The sequence below is a fragment of the Mchenga conophoros genome, linkage group LG12, assembly GCF_057382185.1.
Source record: "Mchenga conophoros isolate Kocher_MC1m ecotype Shallow Benthic linkage group LG12, M_conophoros_male_GT1.1, whole genome shotgun sequence".
Lineage (NCBI taxonomy): Eukaryota > Metazoa > Chordata > Actinopteri > Cichliformes > Cichlidae > Mchenga > Mchenga conophoros.
The window spans coordinates 24,708,190-24,732,117 of NC_140537.1; the positions used below are offsets into that span (position 1 = coordinate 24,708,190).

Sequence of the window (23,928 nt, forward strand, 5' to 3'; positions counted from 1 at the left end):
TGATTTTTTAAAATCATCAAATGATTTAGGCTTGAATTGAAATGTACCTCCCCTCCCCTGTTACCACTCTTCCAGACACATTAAATTTCTAACCGTTACCTTCACCGCGCCCCTTTGTCTGTTCACCTCACTGCAAACCTGTTTACCTTGTCCTCGATACAAGCACATGGCCTGGAAGCTCCCCTGCTGGGCTCTAATTGGTGATCGAGATGTGCGCGGGAAGGAGACGGGAGCAGCGTTTGGCCCATTTCTATTCCCTCATCACATTCACAGGGCCACAGTCACATCTGCGTAACCATGGTGATGCTGATAAGGTGACTCATGACTATTCATCAATGGCGCCACCTGATTGGACAGCCCCCGAGAGCCTTGCAAAACGTATTCATCAGCGCAGCCTGTGTCCCTGCTCTACCTCAATATGCCCCTCAGGATGATGAGGAAGCATCTCTGCTTCTGTTTGTTTTTAACACCCGCTTCTTGTCTTCACCTCACCTCCCACCTCTCCCCTCTAATTACCTGTCCTCTCTTCACGTCCCACCTATACGTCTCCCAACGGTCTCTCTCTCGTCTCTAACCCAGTGGTCTGCTCTCTTCGCTCTGTCTCAGTTGATGAAGACATCAATCACGTGCACATGTGACATGAACTCTTGCTCATCTCGCCGTGTCCCTTGCTTCTACTTAGAAATCTTGCACGTATCTCACACAGGTTATTTAATCACCACAATAACGTTGGAGTAGTTTCTGACTAATAACAAAGGGAGAAAAAAAATAATTTAATCATATTTCCCCTGGACATGTTTTTGTTTTTAGTAAAGCGCAGTTTTAAAGCCCCACAAGAGACACCAAATGTGACTCATCAGCCAGTTTTTGTCCCATTAGTAGTGTTATTTTATTCCATTTCAAAGGTCATTTGCTCTTGTCATTATCAGTTTTTCCAGTAACCCTTTTAAATAATGTGCTTTCCTTGATTCAATACAATATTATGAATCAGTTTGAGCGATCTATCTTGCAGGCAGCTGTTCCTTTGGATGTTGTTAACATGATGACCTTTGACCTTAGATCTCCCAAAAGGAGATGCAGGGAGCTCATCAGAGCTCACTGACCTTCAAGTGAAGTAAAGCTTGCAGTTTGCAGACTAAAATCCACAGTTTAGTGCAGAAAGCTGTATTTACATGCATTCGCAGCCCACATCATGTCGTTGGAACTGTAAGGTAGATAATAATACACACCAAGACAGATTGGAAATGTGTGGGAACCTATAAGCGCCAGGCTGTAATAGCCATTTTGACATTTCTATCTAATCTTTCACTATGATTCACACAGAAATGAAAACCATGTGGCAGATTTACAACCGGAATGAAAGTATCATTTTTTTACTCAGCTGAAATCTGTCATTTATATTTTGGCTAATAATCCCACTACAGTGTTTTGTGAAGAGAAATTTTCCGTTTTTATTTTCCTCTCTGATGTTTCAAAGAGCCAAGACGTGGCCCAACATTTGAAGCTCAACCCAAGTTCAAGTGTATGACTGGATATATAGCATCAGTAGTTTTTCTTTCTTATTTTCAAACACAGCAATAAGAGAACAAATTCAGAGAAACATCTTCAGACTGATTCAAAAAATGAATAGAAAATAGAAATAGAAAATAATTTGTTACTAAAACAAGTGTCACAGGTCTCTGTGATTTTTAAGGATGAGCCAGTTTATCAACTATATGATTGCATGTTTCATTAATACATATGCAGGTAATCCTGCTACTGTTTGCTGCTATGCAATACTATCTACCCTCTTATTTCTCCTGCTATATGGGATCTCTGATCTCTGACCTCTCTTGTTTTTCAGGATTACCAGAAAGCTGCCAGTTAAAAATCCAGATGGACAGCGGTCAGTGATGGGCAGCTTGCACATAGCTCAGGGAACATTATGTGAGAGCACAGACATATTCTGTTTAGGTGGTAGTGTAGCTGTCGTGGGGGATGCGTGATGAAGGAGGTATGCACTGAAATAAAAATTCCAGTTTTGAAATGTGTGGAGTTTGTGCTGTAAAGTATAAATACTTCAGGATGTCTAAATAAGAAATGAAGTCATTCATGCTGTCTGAGCATACATGACAGCCAATAAGGATTTAATGTATGCTCAAAGAGCATACAGCTATGAGTTAGCTTCGCTGGCTGTATGTAAAAGATGGGCCTAGCTTTTCCGTCTGAAAAGCAAAAAAAAAATCATAAAAGCTGCAGTCTCTGTAATGGCCAGCAGAGGGCGACTCCTGTGGTTGCAAAGAGAGGTCAGATTGTATGAAAGCCTATTGGAAAATGACCTTGCAGCTCATTTGTCCACTTGATGACCTCGGTAAACATTAGGTATGAATAGATTTGCTTATGTCTTATTTGCTGGTTTCTCTTAATGAATACAAATGATGTGTGCATATATAGTATTGTGCAAAAGTCTTGAGCCACCCATCATTTGCAAACGGGCAAACATAAATGGAAATGCAGCATAAAAGACAAAAGCAGAGTTTGTATCATTCTAAAAAGCAATATCTGGTATGACCACCTTTTTTCTTTATCACAGGCAAGCTTTCTAGGGATTTCTTTAAGTAGTCTTCAGGAATAGTTTTGTAGGCTTCATGATGGGGATTCAAAGCTCTTCTTTGGATGTTGGCTTCCTTTTGTTCCATTCTCTGTCAAGATGATCCCCGCTTCAATAATGTTGAGGTCTGAGCTCTGGGGAAGCCAATCATGACTGATAGTGTTGCACTGTGTGTTTTTTACTGCATTGGTAATGTGTTCGGGATCACTGTCATGATGCAAAATGATGGTATTTAATGATGGTTTAAAATCTCACTCTATAGTTCATGTTCATGATGCCATTAATTTTGACAACAACACTGGCTGAAACACAGTCCCAACTCATGTCCAAGATGATGGCTGTAGACACTTAATACTGCACCTCTCTCCAGAGCTCGTCTGCACAACACTGACAGTGATTTGAACCAAAATTCCAACTTTGGATTCGTCATTTCCTAAAATCTGTTGCCACTGATTTTCTGTTCAGTGCTTGTGTCATTTGGCATACATCACCTCCCTATTTCTCCCTATTCTCCATATTTAGGAATGGCTTCTTCACAGCACCCTTCCACTGAGACCATTTCTGATGAGGCTTCAGTGACTGGTCAGGTCTTCGCTGGATCTTTTCACAGCATGACTTTCAGATACTGTACATCTGCTGTAGATAACTTTATAGGTCGACATCTTTTGTGTTGTTAGGTGCCTTTTTATGATTCATAGGTTGGTAAATGGCTTAACAAAAAAAAGATCACATTACCCTGAAAATGGTCTGGTTCAAGGAGTGGACTGAAAAAAAAGCAAATGTGAAAAAGCATCTGATGTCCAAAGACAATCTTTGGATGACCTTTACCAAGCCTGGAGAACTATTGCTCAAGACCACTAATATGTTTTATATCCAGTCTGCCGTAAGCTTGTTAGTTGTGTTGTATTTGTAGTGCAAAACTAATCAGTTGATTATCAGTTAGTTGACTGAGGGAAAAATAATTGGCAAATATTCAGAAAACTGGTTTGAAACCATTTTAAGGAACAATTTGCAAACAGAATCTAAATTAATATTCTCTTGTGAAAATTTGCTTTCTCATGCTAAGTGAGAGAATCTCACAGTGTGTCTTTGCTTTGTAATGGGTAACGAGAAATGTCACATCAGGTCAGGCTCTTGAAAAGTTTTTTTTTTTTTTACATTCAATGAACCAACCAATTACTCTGGAATGAAAATAATCATCGAGGAAAATTAAAATTAAATTAGTCACTGATGATGATGACTGAATGACTAATTAAACCCTAAAAACATGATTGCCGAGGTGAAAAACATTTGTCAGTCAACAGCACAGCTTCTTACGTATAACAGTCCCAGTAACCCAAGCTCTTTATCATCATCTAAAAGAAACCACTGGGCTTTAATCACAGAGTGATGAACAAAAAGATTTAATTTGTGTAGGAAAAACATTGACTCTGCCATTTATAAAGCTAATGTTAACATACATGAAGGCAAAGGTGTACATATGGAGATCTTTGAGGCTGGACTACATTTTATATGAGGTTCATTTAAAAGAAATCATGCTCATATTGCAGGTTTATAGCAAACATTGAAATGCCATTTTCGTCTGGGCATGCAAGGGAATTTGTGTTTTATTAACACATTATGAAGACTAAGATGTTTTCAAAAATAAAAAATAAAATGCACTATCTTCCTAACCCTTACAAAAAGAGACCTCTTATTTTTTTTAAATCACAAGTTTGTTTGTTTTTCACTAGATTTCACAGACCAACCCTATAAAATGTACATATTTAGTACATTTAATTTGAGGTATGTCCTCCTCTCAATGTGAGCCAAGCAGTTACCCATTTGAGCATGGACTCTACACATGTCCAGATGTGTTGTTGCATTGCTCTCTGTTCCTGAACGAGTGTGACTGTGCAATGGTAGTAGCTGCCTCGGATAAACATGTTGACCCACTATGTTCTAGGCATGCTCAGAACATAGTGGACATATCAGGACTAAATGCTGGCTAAAGAAGTCTCTGATTATGCTTCTCATCCAGCAAGGATCTGGCAGTGTGTGGGCGTGCAGTGTCCTGCTGAAACAGCTGCAGGGCAGTGTGCTGCTGTGAGAATAGCAAAAGTACAGGCTCGAGCACCTTGATACCTCTGTCCAGTCAGATCTGCACCAAGAACAAGCAGAGTTGGTGCTCGCATGGATGCAAACCTGCAGCAACAACTCCGACACATATACCAACATTCAAAATCCCAATAGCCCAGCCTTGGTCAACTTTAGCGATGGCTAGGCTGTGCATACACTGTGGCAGTGAAATTAAACAAATTCTGTGGTGTACAAGTGCACAAATTACAAATCCCTCCATTAACCAAAAACGACTTCCTGAACACGTTTGGCTTTTCAAAGAAATAAGAATTATAGACCAAGAAATGGATTTAAAACAAAGATTAAAAATGTATTTCAAGACACTGAACTTGTACAACAGAATCTTTTTGGCTTATGAAGAGAGAAAACAGAGAATACTGAGATGTAAATGCATGTAAAAAGGAAAAAAATCAATAAAGCTGCAAAAATTGCAAAGCTGGTGTTCACTCACGCTGTCTCGCTGGCTGTCGTCCCCGGACCGGTCATCCTTTTGCATGGTGCGGGCCACCTCTGGCAGGGCTCAGTCAGTCAGAGTTAATCAAAAAGTGGGCTAACAAAACAAAAAGAAATAAAAAAAGATATAAGTATTATTTGTACCCATTTCACACATTTGTATTAACCTAATGTCATTATCAAACTGGTGATGTAAAGTGGTATAAAAAAATCCAAAGTTCTGCTTGTTCTTTGTGAAGATTAAACCAAATGGAAAAAAACAGATAAATATTTAAAGAATTTATACGCTGAGTGTGGAGTTTCTAAAATGTACTACTTATTATTTTCAGGTAAGAAAGCAGTAATTTGACAGGCTGAGGCTCTTCCACCTCCTGGCAGCTTTGTGGTTTCAGAATATGAAAGCTTTGATCTCCCAGACAACATGCACATGTGTATACATGTGCATGTATGTGTGCGTGCGTGGTAAATGGGGAACATAATGCCCCGAGTGTGTTGGTAAGAAAGGAGGCATGCTGGGATCCACTGGCCTAATAGGATGCATTAGAGTGTAAAATGTAAAGGTCAGTGAATTATCAGCCAGAGTTGCACAACCCTTTTCTGTTTACCTGGCCTAATAACCCAGAGCCTACACCTGTCTCATTCTCTCTCTTCTTCACTTTCTTTCTCTCTCTGCCACACACACACACACACACACACACACACACACACACACACACACACAGATAGGACCAACTGTGTTTAAATGGATGTCCAGAACCATTCCCAGAGCCTAAAGTGTTTTGACACATGCACAAAATCCGGTGTAGCTTCAAAGAAATGAATAATCTAATTGGTATGGTCTGTTTGCTGCATAGATAAATAGTCTATTTGAGTGTTAGCATTCTTGTCATCTCTTGTTTTTATGCACCTGCGAGAAGCATCAAGAAAGTAATCAGACAATTCAGAATTCCTCGTTTCACTCTCTCCTGCGGTTCTGCCTATATTTCTGTCAAGGCTAGTGCGAATCCATATGTGGATTTCTCCAACAGCAACTTCTTCCGTCTGTGTTCCGCATGAGTGGTACCCAGCCAAGCAATGAATTTTTATCAGCCATATAAAGCAACCTATATACCTTCACATCACTTCTTATTTACTATATAATCCTTTGTTTCCATGGCCCACGAGCCCAGGTACAACAGCAACTCCATTCTGTCCCTGCCTGCCTGACAGGACTCAGCAGAAACACTGGATGTACTCTAAGTGAGAGATCAGCCAAAAAGGTCAGACATTATCCTTCTGTCTGGTCTGTCAGACCAGGTGCATGTCCACTAAAAACATGTGGAGTGACAGGATGGTCAATTAATCACCACAGACAGAAAAACTGAAGGGCTGGACAGACTTTATTGATTAGTCTCTGAAGAGAAGAGAAGAGAAGAGAAGAGAAGAGAAGAGAAGAGAAGAGAAGAGAAGAGAAGAGAAGAGAAGAGAAGAGAAGAGAAGAGAAGAGAAGAGAAGAGAAGAGAAGAGAAGAGAAGAGAAGAGAAAGTATTGCTTTTTATGTTAGTCCAAATCTTAGTACTCATCATCATCATGAACATAGGGTAAACATGTTCTTCACTAAGCATGCACAGGCACCTAAAATTTACACACAATGATAATACTCAGACATTTTCACAGACAAGTTGCATTCAAACAATGTAACAAACACACAACAATGTAATGTAAGGCACACAAGGCAGATTATAGTGCGTGCAGAGCACAACACAACCTCAGGGCAAACCACAGCCTTGACCTATGCCAAACGCTCATGATCAACTATTTGTTCATTTGTTAACTGTTATGAACCCATACACTTCCCCACATTTACTACAGGTCATGCATTTCAACTGTTTTGCTTCAGTGTTTTCTGATTTAGCTTTAGTTTTAAAGTGCCATGAATGAATAAACAACAAAGATGCAAATAAATATTTGTTTGAATCGCTTATTTTACTTTTCCTCTACAGTCACCTCTTTCGTGACAATGCAAGGGCCTGTGATTATGCTGTCTGCATGTTCTACCAGTGCCCGTCTGGAAAACCCTGTCAATTATTTTGAATTTGGTTATGTTGCAGTTTGGCAACACTATGCAGCTATTTATCAGTCAGTGCAGCTCAATGCTACCAGACTGACAATGCTGGAAAAACTCTGACAGACAAATTGGTAAAAACATTCTGTAAAGTTTCATAATTGTAACCTGAAGAGTCGAGATACCATCATCTGACAAAACCCATCCACAGACAGACATATAAATACCTGCCAAAGAGCTCAAAATGGCCTTTGAGGTAGTCACCGCAACAGCAGGTTTCTCCAGGACCAGATTTTCCCATTATTGCACAAACACACACCAGCTGTGTTATTTTTGTGCTTACACACCATAAAAAATACTTCATATAACAAATGTAAAAGAGTGTGTGGCAAGAATGTAAAGTGGGCCTGCATTTAAAAATGGAGATAGCAACAGTGACATCATCCATTGGTTTATGGAGATTGAGTGGAGAAACTTGTTTGGGGTTTTGTTTGTTTGTTTTTTAATGGATTTTAATGGAGAGTCATTGCCAGCTAGCTTGCTTAGCTAAATGCATCTGCAGAGTCACAGCAACAGAGGCTTAGAAATCGGTCTTGCAACCACCAGTTGTGAGGGGAAAATGTGTATTCGCTGACAGGTTGTGAGTGGCTACAGTGCCAGTCATACAGGGCTTCGGGCTGGTCATCAACACCCTGGTCATTAACTACCTATGGTAAAACATGTACTCCTCACCCCGCCCCCAAAAACCTCCTTGTGACTGCTTTGATAGTTAGTATATTGCTGTAATCACAGTTTGAATGGAAGTGACAGACGTGTCTACAAACATTGTTTTGTTACAGTGAAAAGTCCAAAACGACGTGGACATGAGGAAGGTGTGCCTTCAAAGTAAAGGTTTTGACTCAACAAGTTTCAAAAGACTCAACTTTTACTTTGAAGTCACGTTTTCAAGTATTACTGCCACTCGTCTAATAGTTAGCAAGTGTTTGCAGACAAATATAAAATATACTGGGAACCACCAGTGCCCCCCCTCAGACACACCTATGCTATCAATTTCAAAATCCCACTTTGCTTTGTTCTTGAGTTATTTCATTCATAACATTTTCAGAAAACTTGACCTCTTACCTTGACCTTGAGGTCAAGGACGCTGAGATTTGAACTTGTCAGGGACTTTTGAGAGAATTTTTTACAGTGAGAGAATTTTTTGCAGTGGTAAGAAAATACAAGAAACTGTAGCCATCTGCTAGCAACCAAAGGAATTAGTAGGAGGATTTGGGTGCAGGGCGTAGTTTGCAACCAATTTCACCCAGTGACAACCAGTAACATCCCAGGAACCACCTCCAAGCAGTTGGGCAATACACAACTCCCTAGCAAGCAGTGGCTGCATCATGTTCAATACGGTCGACAGCTCTTGAGCAACGTGTGCATGAAATATGTACACTAGAATTATGTTCATACAAGGGAATTCTGGACTTCTTGGAAGGGGCTTTAATGTTGAAATAGATAGCTACAAGATTAGTTGAGGTGAATTTGGGATTTTTAACTTGGATTTCTGTAGAGCTTTCTCACAAGGTTAAGCCCACCTTGCTGCTGAAGTTGTATAAACACGAGAGGTTGTATCATGTGCAATATGGACATTGTGCAGCGCTCATGAGTCAGCCAATCCATCCATCCAGTAATCATAAAAAAATATGTGCACAAATACATGACATCTGTACATCTTTCAAAGTATTTATTTTGCCATGACAACACACACACGCACACAGAAGTTGAAAACAGCCACACTGTTTTGGCTTTTAAGGGGAAGAAGCTCTTAAGGAGAATGAAGCAGACTTCTCTTCCCTCGCCATCTCTCGAAGTCTCTCTGGTCCTGGCCGGGAGCCCAAATCTGATGATTCCTCAAAATAATCAGAAGAATTTCAGCCTTGAAAGCACTGGGCTAATTTAACAAAAACGGAATCAACAGGAGACATGGCTCAGCTACAAATACACAGAGAGAGAAATAGAAGGATAAACGGCATCGCACTCTACATCTCAGCCAGCTATTATTATTCACCTTGTTATAACACGCTGCTGGGAGCTACGCTAAGTGGATGAGAAGAATACCAGCATGTAAATTCTCAATTAAAAGTGCAGACAATAATTACAGTTATCTGAACTGTGCTATAAGGATTGGTCATGCATTCCTGCACTCCTGACAGAAAGTCTAAATAAAGAGTCAAAAAAATAATAATAACAATGGCACACTCTCTTCCGGAAACAGCAACACCTCCCCGACAATTTACTTGTCTAACTGATCTCTCACAGACATACGAGTCAGCAGCACCAGAGTTTGTGCATTAAAACAAATCCTTTTGTTATTTTTGTTTTGAAGACAAAGGGTCCTTCTTGCTTGTGTGTCTGAGTGCATGTGCTGGATCAGCGCAGCAGAGCATGTGCCTGCACCGCGACCACAGGGGGCTGATTTCTGTCTGAGCTCAAGCATTAGTTACACAAGGCACGATTAGACTTACACATCCCCAAATCCAGACATGAGAACTGCCCTCTGCTGGTGCCAATTTCTTCCCATGTCCCTTTGATACATCCTCTGTTGGCTTTTTCAATTAACTTCCTGCCACCTTTAGGAGAGCAATGAGAGTTTATCCTGTATAATCACATTAGGCGAGAGAGCAAAAATACGATGAGGCACTGTATGGCCCCCCTCCCCACACCCAACTCAGTAGTAGAAGGTCACGACTGTCTAATATGCTCTAAATTTTAACTGCTGTTTGAAATGTGTCTTTTTTTTTCTTGTTGAGAGCTCACAACTGGTTATTGAATAATCCCTCAAAAGTAGCTCAGCCTTTTATTGTAGCCGTTCAATCAGCTGAGATGAGCAGACACTGCGGCTTTTGTTGAAATAGCCAGTCGCTTTTATTCTCTTTGTAGGCTGATCTGCCTAGACTCTATTAGTCAGTCTAGGCAGTCTTTTTGTACAATTTGTCAAGCTAATATTTTGTCGACAAGCCGCTGGGAAGTCATATATAAAATATTAATATTCAACCTTAGATGGGAAACGCTGAAGTGGGACAAATCCGTAAACAAATCAGTCAAAGCTGTTGCAAAGCTTCATATTAGACTCTTCAAATTAAAATAAATTACAAACCATTATGAGGTACATTAAAGTGTTTGCTGGGTGAATAGGCAAGGAAACGTGTTTGATGCGCACTAAAAGCTCCCCACATGCCATCCAATTATGGGTCTCATTTCTCAGCCACTGACAGAAGAGGGCTTTTTTTTCCCACCTCATGTAGCTCCTCCACTTATCTGAAGATGGCAAAACAAATAATATCCAGTTGATTTAGTCATTTGATTTTGGTCACTGATTGCTGCTTTAAGATCGCTGTTCAACCCCTTTTGAAGTAAGATGAGCTCTCGCACGGAGGAATAAACTGATTTTTTTTAAAAAGAAGTAGAAGAAGAAACCTGGCTTCTCAGTGCTGAGCAGCAAGCAGCTGTCTCCCCACTCACTGACTAAAACATAAGCTGAAACAAGGCAGTGGCTCCTCCAAGTGGTGCTCTGATTGTTAGTTATGACAGTAAAAGCAGAAAAGATGAGGCTGAACTTGTAAGGAAACAGCGATGCCGACGCCTTTATTTGCCTGACCTTGTCTTGTCCTATATACTAAGGGCAGCCATTTACTGCCATTCATTACATACGTCAGCTAACCAAACCACTGAAGGGCACACACACACAAACAAACACTCACTTATACTCAAAGGCATGCCACTGTAGATTTGCAAACACGCGCCCTTGGAACACAACACACAAATTATAGATGTGTGCTGTCACTTCAGGAGGGATTGTGACAGTCCTTATTCTCTACTTCAAAAATATACACTTTATCTTATGCAAAGCTCCAATTCACTGTCAAGCACGGACGAATGGAAAGCGTCTGTAATAAAGCCATATCTGGCAGAACAGCACAAATTTCCTCTATTCATTATTGCAGCGCTCTGTTGACAGTGATGAAGTCTTTGCGGCAGCTCGAAACAATTCCACAGCAAGTCGACCGTGAAAATACAACAACATTTTACCTGAAATGTAAATTGGCTACCACCCCTCAAGCCTCCTTAAAAATAATTGTCTTATATTCCACCTATTGTCTGACAGACCCAGGCGTGACTCAGACACTACACTGTTTTCTTGTTGTGTAGTGAAATTGAGGTCGTCACACGTGGGAGTATTTCGAAAACAATTTGATATTCAGCTGCGCCGTGACAACAAAGTGCCATCTGATTGAATTTCCTTCAATTTTAGGCAATTCAGACACACGTATTGGATCGCTCACCGCTAAAAAAAAAATAATAATTGATTGGTGTTATATTTTTAAAAATCATTGAACGCTTAAAAAAAGACAATACATTTCCGAGATCATCTGAAGACCAACTTTAGAGTCACTGAGATCTTTCCTAAAGCACTAAAATACAACCTGGTTTTATAGCAAAGCATGAAATAGTCATGAAAAAATAATAAATATGTTTTGTTTTTGCACAACTTTGAAATGAATGTAGTTTAATAGCAGGTATACAGGCAGACCCATAATTTAATGGACAGACACACACATACATGTCGCACTGGCTATGAAAAAAGTGACAACTGTTGTGTTTTATCTCAAACGATCATTTTTTCTCACCCTAACCAATTCCTAAACTCTAAACGATGGCTAAACCTTTCCATTACTGATGCAATCACCACCACCACCACGCCCTCCAGATTTCAAATGTGGATGGAAAACCTTGAAAATTAAAGGTGGAAGATTTGTGTCCAGTAAACCGATAAAAAAAGAGTCCATTGATTAGAGCAAACGCAGTGAAAGGATTTAAAAAGTGTGAAGAAGTGCATAGATTTTGAACTTAGAACTACATGTTCATGATTTTTTACAGGTTCTTTCTATTGATACAGACCTCCCCCACTGCTATTCATACTACACCAAATAGTTACTTAATAAAAAAGTAACTATTTGGGCAAGATACTGAACCCTGAGTTACCCCTGATGCACCCATGTGAGTGCAGGAATGCTTGGGTAAAAGTCTCTAGAAGTGCATAAGAAAGTGCTTGGTTTGTAGTAAGAAAGCTCTTTCTACTAGAACAGTAGAAAAGCATTATAAGCATTAGTAGTCCATTTATTTCACAAACTGCCTAAAAGACTTTTATAAACCATGAGTTGGAATATACAGTGTGGAAGGTTATGTGCTGTAAATTTATATAACTTTACAGTTTTAACTGCTGCAGCTGCTGTCAATCTTCCATTTTCACCAAAGACCACCTCTTCAGTTTAAGAAGTCCTTGAATTCATGACAGTTTTCAAACCCTTTGACCTTTCATATCTAACCTATCGCTTCTGGCAACTTCTCCAATTTATCATAGTTAATACAGCACTAATTGTCTCATTAAACCACTCTAATCAGAGGGCTGATCCCCCTCCTCCCCTCATACAGGATTTTGCTCATTAGGTTCAGTTTATCCACTGCACTGCAATTCTTGTGAAAAGAGCAGAAAATGTTCTGGGTCTCAGAGGGGAGCTTTCTAAAGCCTGAGACCATTACCAGGTAAGTGGTGTCTATTGGAAGATAATGCTGAGTAAAACTGCAGAGCTACAGTCAAACAATTTTGGAGACTGTTGGGAACTAATGGGATAGCTTAGAGTCTATTGGCTTGACTTATTTTTTTACGTGTTCCCTATCGCAGGTCCATTAGCTTAATGTAAGCACAATACAAAGCCAGTGGTGTACCCCATTAGTATATCATGTATATGACTTAATAATTGTTTAAAGAAAATTTCCCATTGCTCTCAGCAATTACAGATAATGGTTTAATGGTCTTTTATCAAAACTTGTGAGTGAATGTTCTGATAAATGCACCAGTCACTGAACGGTGCACTTTTGTGCACTTTCACTGCTTGGTTCAGTTTTCATCAGCCTCGCATACAGCCTCAGAGGGCAGCTGTTGTCAGGAATAATGCACAGAGAAAGCCCTTGTGTGCTACTGCCACATGACAGTATTATCTTCCTGTACTGTATTTACAAAATGTTGTATTGTGTTTGCAGGCTGTAAACTTGGATCAAATAAAATGTATCTCATCCTATTTGAGACAAATGTAGCTGGAGATTACAGTATAATACAGTAGAACTCGTTTTTTCTCTCTTTACAAGGTATTGATGATCTCAGGACTGCTGTATTAAAAAGTGAATTGGAGATGCTTTCCTATGCTTTCATCTCCTTGGTTTTTAGTTTTGAGGCCTCCACCTACATAATCAAACTCCTCCACCCCTATTCTCCAAGCCAGGTTCTCAGGGTCTCAGATCAGGGCCTTCTTCTGATTCTCTGTACCCAACTTAAAAGCTCCTTAGCTAAAAAAAAAAACAACCTTTGGAACAACTGACCACTCCCACTTTGCACCTGTGGCTCATTTGGTCAGTCAGGCATTTGAGCAGTCTTTGTGTTTTGTTTTGTGTTGTTTTGGTTTTCATTGGTGCATCTATAAAACACTTTCTGCTGATAAGCAGCTTTGCTGTTCCATTGCTGCCCCCTTGTCTTCATTTGTTAGTTGCAGTTTACCAGAAACTTCATGATGTATACTTTAAGTGCTGATGTTGTGTTTGTGGCTTGCTTTGCTGACCCCTGGTGGCCAAAATATATACATATGAAATTATGCTGGGCTGATAATGATTTAGTGTCATTAACAGCATAGTATAATATTACATTTATGCAAAAAAAAAATCATTGCAGATTCTGCATATAAATGTGTATATATTTCTATCTATTTTATTGTCGGATACGTCCTATACTGCAGATGCATGGAAGAAGTGTTTTGCTTTAAACTTCCAGCAGAGGCTCCCAGAGAACCAAGATTTATTTCTTGCCTTCTACTCTGTATAAATTTTAAAATGACAAAACTTAATGATATTATAAGACATGCTGCAAAACAATACGCTTTTGAATACGAAGCAGCGATATATATTCACTATATGCTGCTTCTAGAACAGGTTTTTCTTCTATTTCCGCTAATATCAAATTGCAGAGTTGTAAATATTTGTGGTTTTTCCCTGAGCTGTGATACCCAAAGACAAAGTCTGCTATCCAATGTCCCCCCTAAACACATGGTACTAGCCCTGTTGACATCATCGACCCCAGGCATTAGAAGGCCCTGCAGAGCTGGTGATGAGTCACTCCTGTCGGTCCAGGCCAGTAAAAAGCAGCAGACACACAGTGGTGGGGCTCTATTGCAACTTGCGTCTCTTTCATCAGATGTGATTCGATATGCACGCTGATGACCAGCAGGACAAAGAAATGAAGCAAGGTCACGAACCCGCGTCTGCTGGTTTCTGTCCATGTAATGACCCGGCTAGCCTGACAACTCCATGCTTTCACAAGAGCTCGTGGGTAAAATTCTGCAAGCTAAATATGAGAAAGATTTTGGAAGTAGCCTTTCATAATCACATACAGTTGATTTTAAACTTGAACTGCAAGTTGTTGTACTTTAATGTAATTATTTTATTAAGTCATACAATTAACTAGAAGAACCTTTAAATGGATTGTCGGTTATTGTAAACATCACAGTCGACAGTCTTCTTATCAGACGTGTGATACACAAACTGTTCCACACACACATACGCACGAATACACACTTCAGGGGGAAAACAAATGTGTCAAAGCACATTAAAGCATTTCCACCTGAGGCTTTTCATGGTATTTCTCTTGGCTCAGTAGCTTTATCTCGTGCGAATTTCTGCAGTGTTAGTGTTGCACCTTTTCTGCCCCACAATATTTTAACAGGCAATTTTTATTCCAACTGAATGAACACAGCTCTGCCGAGTGCCTAGGCTTGTGGGTTTTTTTTTTCTATCTGTAGTACAAATGAAAAACTTTTTAAAATATAAAATATTACATTTAGTTGGTAATTTCTTGATTTGATCCTTAATTTAAGCAGTGTTAGTGCTGGTCTTCTGCACACTCCAACGCTTCAGGTCAAAATTGCCATAAAGCAAGCAAACAAGATACAAGTAAACAAAAGTGGCAGACTTTAAGTGCCCTTGTGGATTTTGTTATATTGAGGTCTAGACTGAGAAGGAGCATTAGAGTAATATCAGAAATAATGGTGATTGGGCCCCTACAGGCAGACATTTTCACTCAGCTGGGAATGAAATCAGCGTGTGTGGCTGCACTGATGAAAAGGGGTGGTGATAGGGAGCGGAAACTTCTACAATAGAGAGGCCTATTTCATATATCATCTGCAAACAGTGTATTCTGAAGGATTCAATGATGAACTGTTATTGTCCATGTCTGTAGTTCTTATTAAAGATCCTACCACCTGTATAGAGACTGACTATTGTAGTTCCATGTAATGGTTTGGAGATAATCATTGATTTTCAGATGTATACTTGAGCTTATTCAGACAGAATATTTCATTTAGGATTTTTTTTTTCTGTTATGGGTTTTCTAATGTGGGGTGAGGATGGTACATTTTAATACCTTGATAGAAAAACACACAATGGAACAGTGTTAGTCATGGTTTGGTTTCCCCAGAGTCTAGACCTCAACATTATTGACACAGTGTGGATCATCCTGACAGAGCACACAACAAAAAGCACATTCAAGCTTGTTAGAGTTGTAAAAACTCTATTTTTGCCTTATATACTGCAGTTATATACTGAGTTAGCATATGTTTCCATAAGCTGATATACTAAAAGCCTGTATAGATACACTACCTACAATTTTTACACATAATTGTGAGCATTTAAAATTCAAACTATAGTTTTTACCTCGAGTTTGGTGATATGTGTTTCATCATTTGTGTCTGCAGGGAGAAGCCTTGCTCTTCATGTGGTTTACAACAGCTTAGCTTTGAAGGGGAAAGTGCTTTTGTTAGCTAACTAGCTAGCGAGCAAACATTCAGGAATATTTGGAGTTAACTGTGTATCTAGATGCAAGTTAGGCCTACAGGTGATAAATAATACATTAAATGCCTTTAATCCTCAAGTGACCAAGCTATCATAACTGAATGAGGTCATTTTAAATTTCATTTTACACAGGAATACTTTCAATGGCTACATCAGGTTCTGTAGAGCACCCCCGGGCCATGGACTGGTTTGGTACTGGGCTGCGAGAGTTGAGGCTCGGGTGTGAAATTTATAGTTTTCAGGGTTTTTATTGTTATTTTTTTGTTGTGTTTATCGTTAACTCGGTTTCCCTGGGTCTTTTCCCATGTGTAATGAATAAATCTTTTTTTGTACTGGTACTGGTTTTATGGACACCTTAAGGCCAGTCCGTGAAAATATTGTCAGACATAAACCGGTCCGTGGCAAAAAAAAAGGTTGGGGACCGCTGCTGTAGAGAACACTTTGAAAAGCTACAGTACCTAGATAGCTAGATCATTGTGTTACAGCATTTACAATAAACAACAAATAACTAACAGTTGAAATAAAAAGTAAAAGAAAAGTAAACAATTAAGTTAGGTAAAAATAGTAAAAGTAGGACAGTAAGAGTGTAAAAGGAAAATGCCATTGTAGGAAATATTATCACCCCAGCCATCTCTACATGTTAAGTCAGTGCTCATTACTACATAATTTAAGGAAGACAGTGATCCAATCTGCTCCTTTATTTTGTAAGGCTGGGGAGAAACATTTGTTTGCTGATTCTGACCCCATGCAAAAATGGTAAATGGCCTGTATTTGTATAGCGCTTTACTAGTTCCTAAGGACCCCAAAGCGCTTTACACATCCAGTCACACACTGGTGATGGCAAGCTACATGGTGGCCACAGCCACCCTGGGGTGCACTGTCAGAGACGAGGCTGCCGGACACTGGCACCACCGGGCCCTCTGACCACCAGCAGAAGGCAACGGGTGAAGTGTCTCACCCAAGGACACAACGACCGAGACTGTCCAAGCCGGGGCTGGAACCGGCAACCTTCCGATTACAAGGCGAACTCCCAACTCTTGAGCCACAATCGCCCCGGCAGAAATACATTTGGTTCTGTTGTCATGCTTTATTGCAATCATATACCCTCAGTTTACATTAAACTGGAAAACCTTTGTTGGCCAACATGACAGCAGCATTTCCCAATATTTAATTAATTTGTTTGTTATTTGGTCCAGTCATAAATTAAACTCTGATGAAATAAAATGCTTTTACAGCTTAACGCTCATATCGAGCAATGACTTTTGTCTAGAGCCAGATGTAACACTAAAAGAAAGTTAAAATATACAACACCTGTAAATCTAATATGATCATTTTTCTTTCTTTATAAGCAATATGAAATTATGCAGCAACAACCCTAATAGATTCTAGCAAGCAAGCTTGCATCTTAGTCTTTACATTGGTTCCCAGTTGATTTTAAAATGCATTTTAAACTTTTCATGCTTAAATACATATGACTAAATGGACTAGTTCACTAACTTATTCTTGTTCATGCTCAAAATTAGATTGAGAACTAGGGGGAGCAGTCTACCACCACACTACTGCAGCTACATTTATCTTACCCTGTGGACTTTTCGGTTTAACCAGGTCTCCTGGGAAGAAAAACTTTAAAATCAGAGTATAGCAGGAAGTCAGTTAAACTTATCTGGACAATTATGTATCAGAAGAGGTTCTTAATCAGTTACAGCTGCTTTTGTGTTAATTATATTAACAACAGGTTCACTAGAGGGGCAACAATGAGACAAACCCCAAAACAGGAATGGGTTTATAGGTTAGGGCCACTGACATTTTTTCCCTCCTCATTTTTTTCCGACTGTTTTTTGCATTTGCCTAGGCTCAGTGTCTCTACTGGTAGCATGACATACGGTGGCCCCTAGAGACAAAGCACGTGCAAACTCCAAAACACTTGCAAACTCCAAAACACTTGCAAACTCCAAAACACATGCAAACTCAAAAACACATGCAAATTCCAAAACACAACGGAGGTGCTCCAGGACGCTAGGGGCAGTGTTGTTGCAAAATAAACGGCAAGTTTGTCTGTATGGGACGGTCTAGTCTCCATCTCGCTTCCCAGGTTGCCTAGCAACCATAATACTAACCGCTGGAAACGTGTCATACAACTTTGTTTGACAGAAATGAAGGAGAACATATTTTGTTAATTTGTTTGTTTGTTTCTACAAGAGCTTTGTGTGATTTGATAAGTATCTGAGGCTGAGACCACAGGACAGTAAAACATGATTTTTGGGCTTCATTTCTGTACTGAACAGTCATTTAAGATTAGTTAGTAAATAACAATTAGCTAATGTTGTTCATGAGACTAAAGTCATATCACTTTGGTAATGTAAATATAATATGGCCAATATTATAGTTATTATATTAATCATTATTAGCTATTACAGCAGTGAACATGAACTCTGTGCCAAATACTGAGCCTCAGTACAGATTCAAGTTGTTATTTATATGTCTTATCACCTTAAATCTTCACTCAAAGACAAGTGTCTTTGACAGTGTATATATAGGTGTATCATATATAAGAGACAAATGTTGTTCCTTCAGTATGTTGGCATTACTAAATTTGCCGAAAAATATAACGGTGTACAGAAAGAGTTGAGCGCGCACAGGCAGAAATGTTGAGAGCGTAAGCAGCACATTGCGAGCAAGCGCAAGTGCAAATACTGAGCGACAGGGGCTGCTAGCAAACACTGAAATACATTTTTGCACGCAGCAATGAATTTTGTTCACTCAAATTTAGCTTTTCTTTGCTCAAAATAAATTTCTCCTCAAAATGCAACACTTGCACCTGCAAATTTTTTTTTACGTGCGCTCAATTTTTTTTTTACGTGCGCTCAGAATAGTGGCACAAAAATAACGCCATACTAAAGAGGTAGGACAGGTAGGTAGGATGGCACATCAATACATGCTGTTGCTGTAAGGTTTGCTGTGTCTCCCAGCACAGTCTCAAGAGCATGAACGAGATTCCAGGCAGTTACTCTCGGAGAGCTGGACACGCATGTAGAAGGTCCTTAACCCATCTGTGCAAGGAGGAACAGGATGAGCATTACCAGAGCCCTAGAAGATTATCTCCGGGATACCACTGGTGTTAATGTCTCTGACCAGACAATCAGAAAAAGACTTAATGAGGGCACCCTGAGGGCCTGATGTCCTCTAGTCAGCACTGTGCTCATTGCCTGGCACCAGAGCCCAATTGGAATTTACCATAGATACCAGAATTGCAGGTCCACTCCTGGCAGGTTCACCCTGGGCACATATGACAAATGTGAAAGAGTCTGATGAAGCCGTGAAAACCATTATGCTGCCTGTGACATTATTCAGCATGACTGGTTTGGTAGTGGATCAGTGATGGTCTGGAGAGACATGTCCATGGAGGGATGCACAGACCTCTACAGGCTATACAACGGCACCCTGACTCCCATTAGTTATTGGGGTGAAATCCTTGGACCTGTTCTCAGACCCTACGCTGATGCAGAAGATCCTGGGGTCCTCCTGGTGCACCACAGCACCCAACCTCAATATGCAGGTAGGAGCATACTCGCCTGACCTAAATCCATATAATGCTACCAAGAACGCCGCCAGGCTGCACCTCAGACTGTCCAGAAGGAAGGGATGCCCTAGTCCAGATCTGAGAGAACATCTCCAAGACATCACCTGATGTTGTCAGGCCCCTGCATACAAGCATGTGGGGGCCGTACAAACTGCTAAGTACCATTATGAGTTGCTGCAATTAAGTTTTGGCCAAATGGATTAGCCAGCTGCATGATTTCAGGGTGTCTTTAAAGTCAGCCGTCTGTAGGTTTATCATTTTCATTGTTCCTCACACATTACCCAGTCCATATCAGTATAGATATGATATTTTTCCCATTTCGATCCTATGTGTTTTTTGAGTCTTCCTTTAATCTACAAGTTCTCTTCTGCATCTTATTCATGGCACCCCTTGTTGATTTAATCTACCATTATCTAGCATTCTATATCGAACATTATATGCAACAAAACCTTTCATATCAGGAGGAAATATAATCTCTTACAAACTTTACTCCAAGTAATTGCATTCTGTGGTACCATTGTACAAATAAGTGATTCTAATCAGCTGAGCTGTCCTGAACTACATGGTTCAGAAAAATTATGGCTTCTGTATACTGGAGGAGTTTCCTCTCATGGGAACGCTGTGTTAAGATCACCATGGGTTAATCATAGCAGGCAAACCAATGAGAGCAGCAAAATTCTGCTGCTCTCACTATGATTTCGTGTTTCTGATTTCTTGTCATGTTATGTAAAGAAGACCCACCCTCTGAGGCTTAGTCTAGCCTCGGATTATATCAGGAGAGCCAGAAAGCTGATTACATATCTGTAATCTTATTTTTATAAAAACATTTCCAGTGGCAGAAATACAGAGCAGGGCTCTTTTTTTTCCAACAAACCTCCCGTGATAATCAGATTTGCCAATTTGAAGCAGCACCAAAAACCACGGAGAAATGTTGCCATATTGTCTACGTAATAACGGTCAGCTATAAACCCAAATACTTTCCAGCAGATATGCTTACACAACTGGTTCATCAAGAGAAAACATTTGCCATTAATTAACACTGTAAGTCATTTTCGGTGTTTCAAAGTGAAACAGGACAAGAGACTGATCACAATCCCCTGAATTCTCTTTTTAACCATTTAAAAGGGGCATAGCAAGCTAATCGTACAGATACACAAGACCAGAAGAGTTAGAAAAGCTCATTTTCATAGACATGTCATAAACACCTGGCCTGACCTCTGCAGGCATCAAAGAACTATGTGAATACTTTTTGGCACAACTCACTGTTCAAAACTCTGCGACTACATAAGTGACCCACCTTTATGCTATAAGACAACATGTTATGAGATGTGAAATTCATTTAGGTCTCTCTGAGACCTGTGATCCAGCATCCTTAAACGGTCTCATGGCATTAAACCCTGTTCCACCAAATATGGTGGGGAAAGAAAGGAGAGTGGGAGTGAGAAAGCAAAGCATGAGTGACATTTTAGGACAGAAAGCATTTGAACCAAGAGAAAAACTGCCGATAAACAATGTCGTTTTTTACTTTGCATGAGAGTCTGTGTTGTTCGAATAGGAACATTTCATTTTAGTGCAATCTCATATCTGTGTGAGGGACTATTAGAATAAGTATAGGATGAGGATAGATAAGAGTGCGATGATGCATACAGATATCTGTAAATGACGGAGAGTTTTATTGGGGCTTTACTATTGCACTGTGCTAGCAAGACTGTGACTTACTGAGTGATTCCCAACTTGATTAAGAAAGTAAGGACTGTGGTGTTGGCCTGTTCGTGGGTTTCAACTGCATCCGGAGACCTCTATATTATGTTAGCGTTTCTAAATGTCCTGTAGGTGAGGATCTGAGCATGAATCTGTCCAAGGTCTACTCTGTCTCATGTCCAAAATTAGCTGAAATATGCTCCAGCCTCCCGCCACCATAGAGGGAGAAAGAGAGAACAGATTAGTGAAAACCTCCTGTTTTAGCCAGCCGCATGGGAAGAAGAAGTTTCACATGAGTTGATTATCTGTGACAGAGCTGATAGCTGGCATTTTCTGATCCAATTACTCACTCACCAGAGTAAATGAGGGTTAAGTGAGTAGCTTGCTGTATGTTGCATACATGAGTACCACATTGAGTTCCTTGGTACCCTTGCAATAAAAATATGTAACTCAAAACACACTAAGGTAAGTACTGGACTGCCTACACCTACATTACAAGGCGTTTACACGCTGTAAGTAACCCCACTGAAACTTTACAATGTAACCTACGGCTAATGTGCACCTCCCCAAACTATACATCACATTGGCACAGTCTGTAAAACTACTGTGAGTGGCCTGTTCAGTACTGTTGACTCCTCCTGTGCACTTCCAGCTACTTTTTCACCACAGATTTATCAATGACAGCATAAAAATCATTGCCTCAATATAAAGGATTTTAATAACAGCCTAGATAAAAGAACTAACAGATATCAGCAAGAGTTCAAAATCAGAATGGGCACGAGACGATATATGAAGATGGCTCTGAAAAAAGCTGATGACAACAAAGGTTGGGGACACAGGCAGAAAATAAAGTCCCAGCTTTTAATCAGTTTGTATCCATATAAAAAAACAGCAGGACACAACCACAAGCTAATTAACATACAATGTATTATAATGCACAAGTATTAATGCTGCCAACAACATCACCCACTTGCCGAGGTCATATATAGATTGTGCAAAGACTTTCATAATCTGACTTGTTGCGGCTGTGGCTTCCTATTACAGTACCACACTCAAATTAATTGAGCTCTCTAAAATAACTATACTGCATACTGCATTGTTAGGTGCTTGATTTTATACACCTGCAGCAATGGAAATGAAAACACCTGATTTCAAAGATTAAGAGGTCTGGCCCAATGCTTTTGTCCGTATAGTTGACACTGAGTTCAGTACAGAGCAGAGAAGTCTACTTTTTCATCTCCAGTAAATATTTTCCAGTGCTCTACAAAGTGAGATCGATTGATCTGAGTGCATAAATCCTTCTTCTGTGCTTCAGCTGGCTAACACATGTCACTAACAAAACAGATAAATGTTTTTTCTCCGTTTAAACTAACAAAAACCCCTGTTGGACAAATCAGCCACCACTTGTGACATCACATCAGATAGATGGATATTAATACACATATTTGCAATGAGCGCGTCAACAGCAACATAAATCAAAAAGCTCAGCCCACTGGATGTCACGATGATGCGAAACAGAAGAAGAAAGCTGTCACATTAACCTTTCACTTCTACGCGGAAACATTCTCCACATGATTAGTGAGGAAAATGCATCATTGTGACGCAAGTTATAGTTCCCAAGAAGCTAATATAACAGGAAGATCCTAGCAATGCGAATGGCCTCAGAGAAATTACAAGATTACTTTCACTGCTGACCCCAGCCTGCTGTATCAACAGGAAGCACTCCCCAGAATAAGGAAAGAGCCTTGGGGGAGAAAGCCTCATTTTCTCTCTGTTTTGTTTAGTTACCCATAAGCCACGCCCAAAGACAAATTATATTCTCATGGATGGTAAGAGTTTTTATGAATGTCAATATTGAACAGTTATAGATGATCTTACATAAGCCTAAAGCAAAGCCATCTGCAGAGCAAACATTTTAACTCAACCATTAAAACGATAAACATGTATAATAAGTACAAATGTAAATACTGGATGAGTGTTTATATGGACAGTTTAAAAGTAGAAACCAGCAAACAACACACACGCAATTTATCTCTGAATTTTTTATAACTTTGCAAAACCTGAAAATCGAACACTCGTGTTATTTCCTGTCACTTTTCTTCTGAAGAGGCAGGCTACTTGAGAGTTCATGAATGCATGGGGCATTATTCCCAAAGTTCCATGGGTGGGAAAATGTTGGATAACAAGTGTTATTGTAGCATACCATGCTGTTAATGCAGGAGAGGCAGAATTCAACGCACCAACCGTATGAACCCAGTGAAAACAGGATTACTCTGTCCTGCAACATGATTGGACTGTTCCCAACACAGTTTGGCGGAGCTTAGCCAGTTTAAATAGACAGCTGTGCTTAGTGAAGACAGTGCTAAATGCTGCAGCAGGATAAGCAAATCGTGGCAAGCAGATATCACTCTGTTCATAACGTCCTGGACCAAGCAGGATTTCTATCAGGGTCATGACCTCACAAATACTCCACAACCAAATGACCAATTATAAACTCGCTAG

At 39.9% G+C, this 23,928-nt stretch overlaps 1 protein-coding gene across 1 annotated transcript in view; it reads right to left on the reverse strand.

Annotated features, from left to right (window-relative positions):
- Nucleotides 1-23,928, reverse strand: part of pde4d (phosphodiesterase 4D, cAMP-specific) — a 203,893-nt gene that overhangs the window by 175,904 nt on the left and 4,061 nt on the right. Inside the window, exon 2 of the mRNA XM_085294715.1 lies at nt 5,160-5,258. Within this exon, the coding sequence (XP_085150841.1) occupies nt 5,160-5,204 (45 nt within the window). The 5' untranslated portion in view covers nt 5,205-5,258. The remainder of the gene's footprint in view (nt 1-5,159; nt 5,259-23,928) is intronic.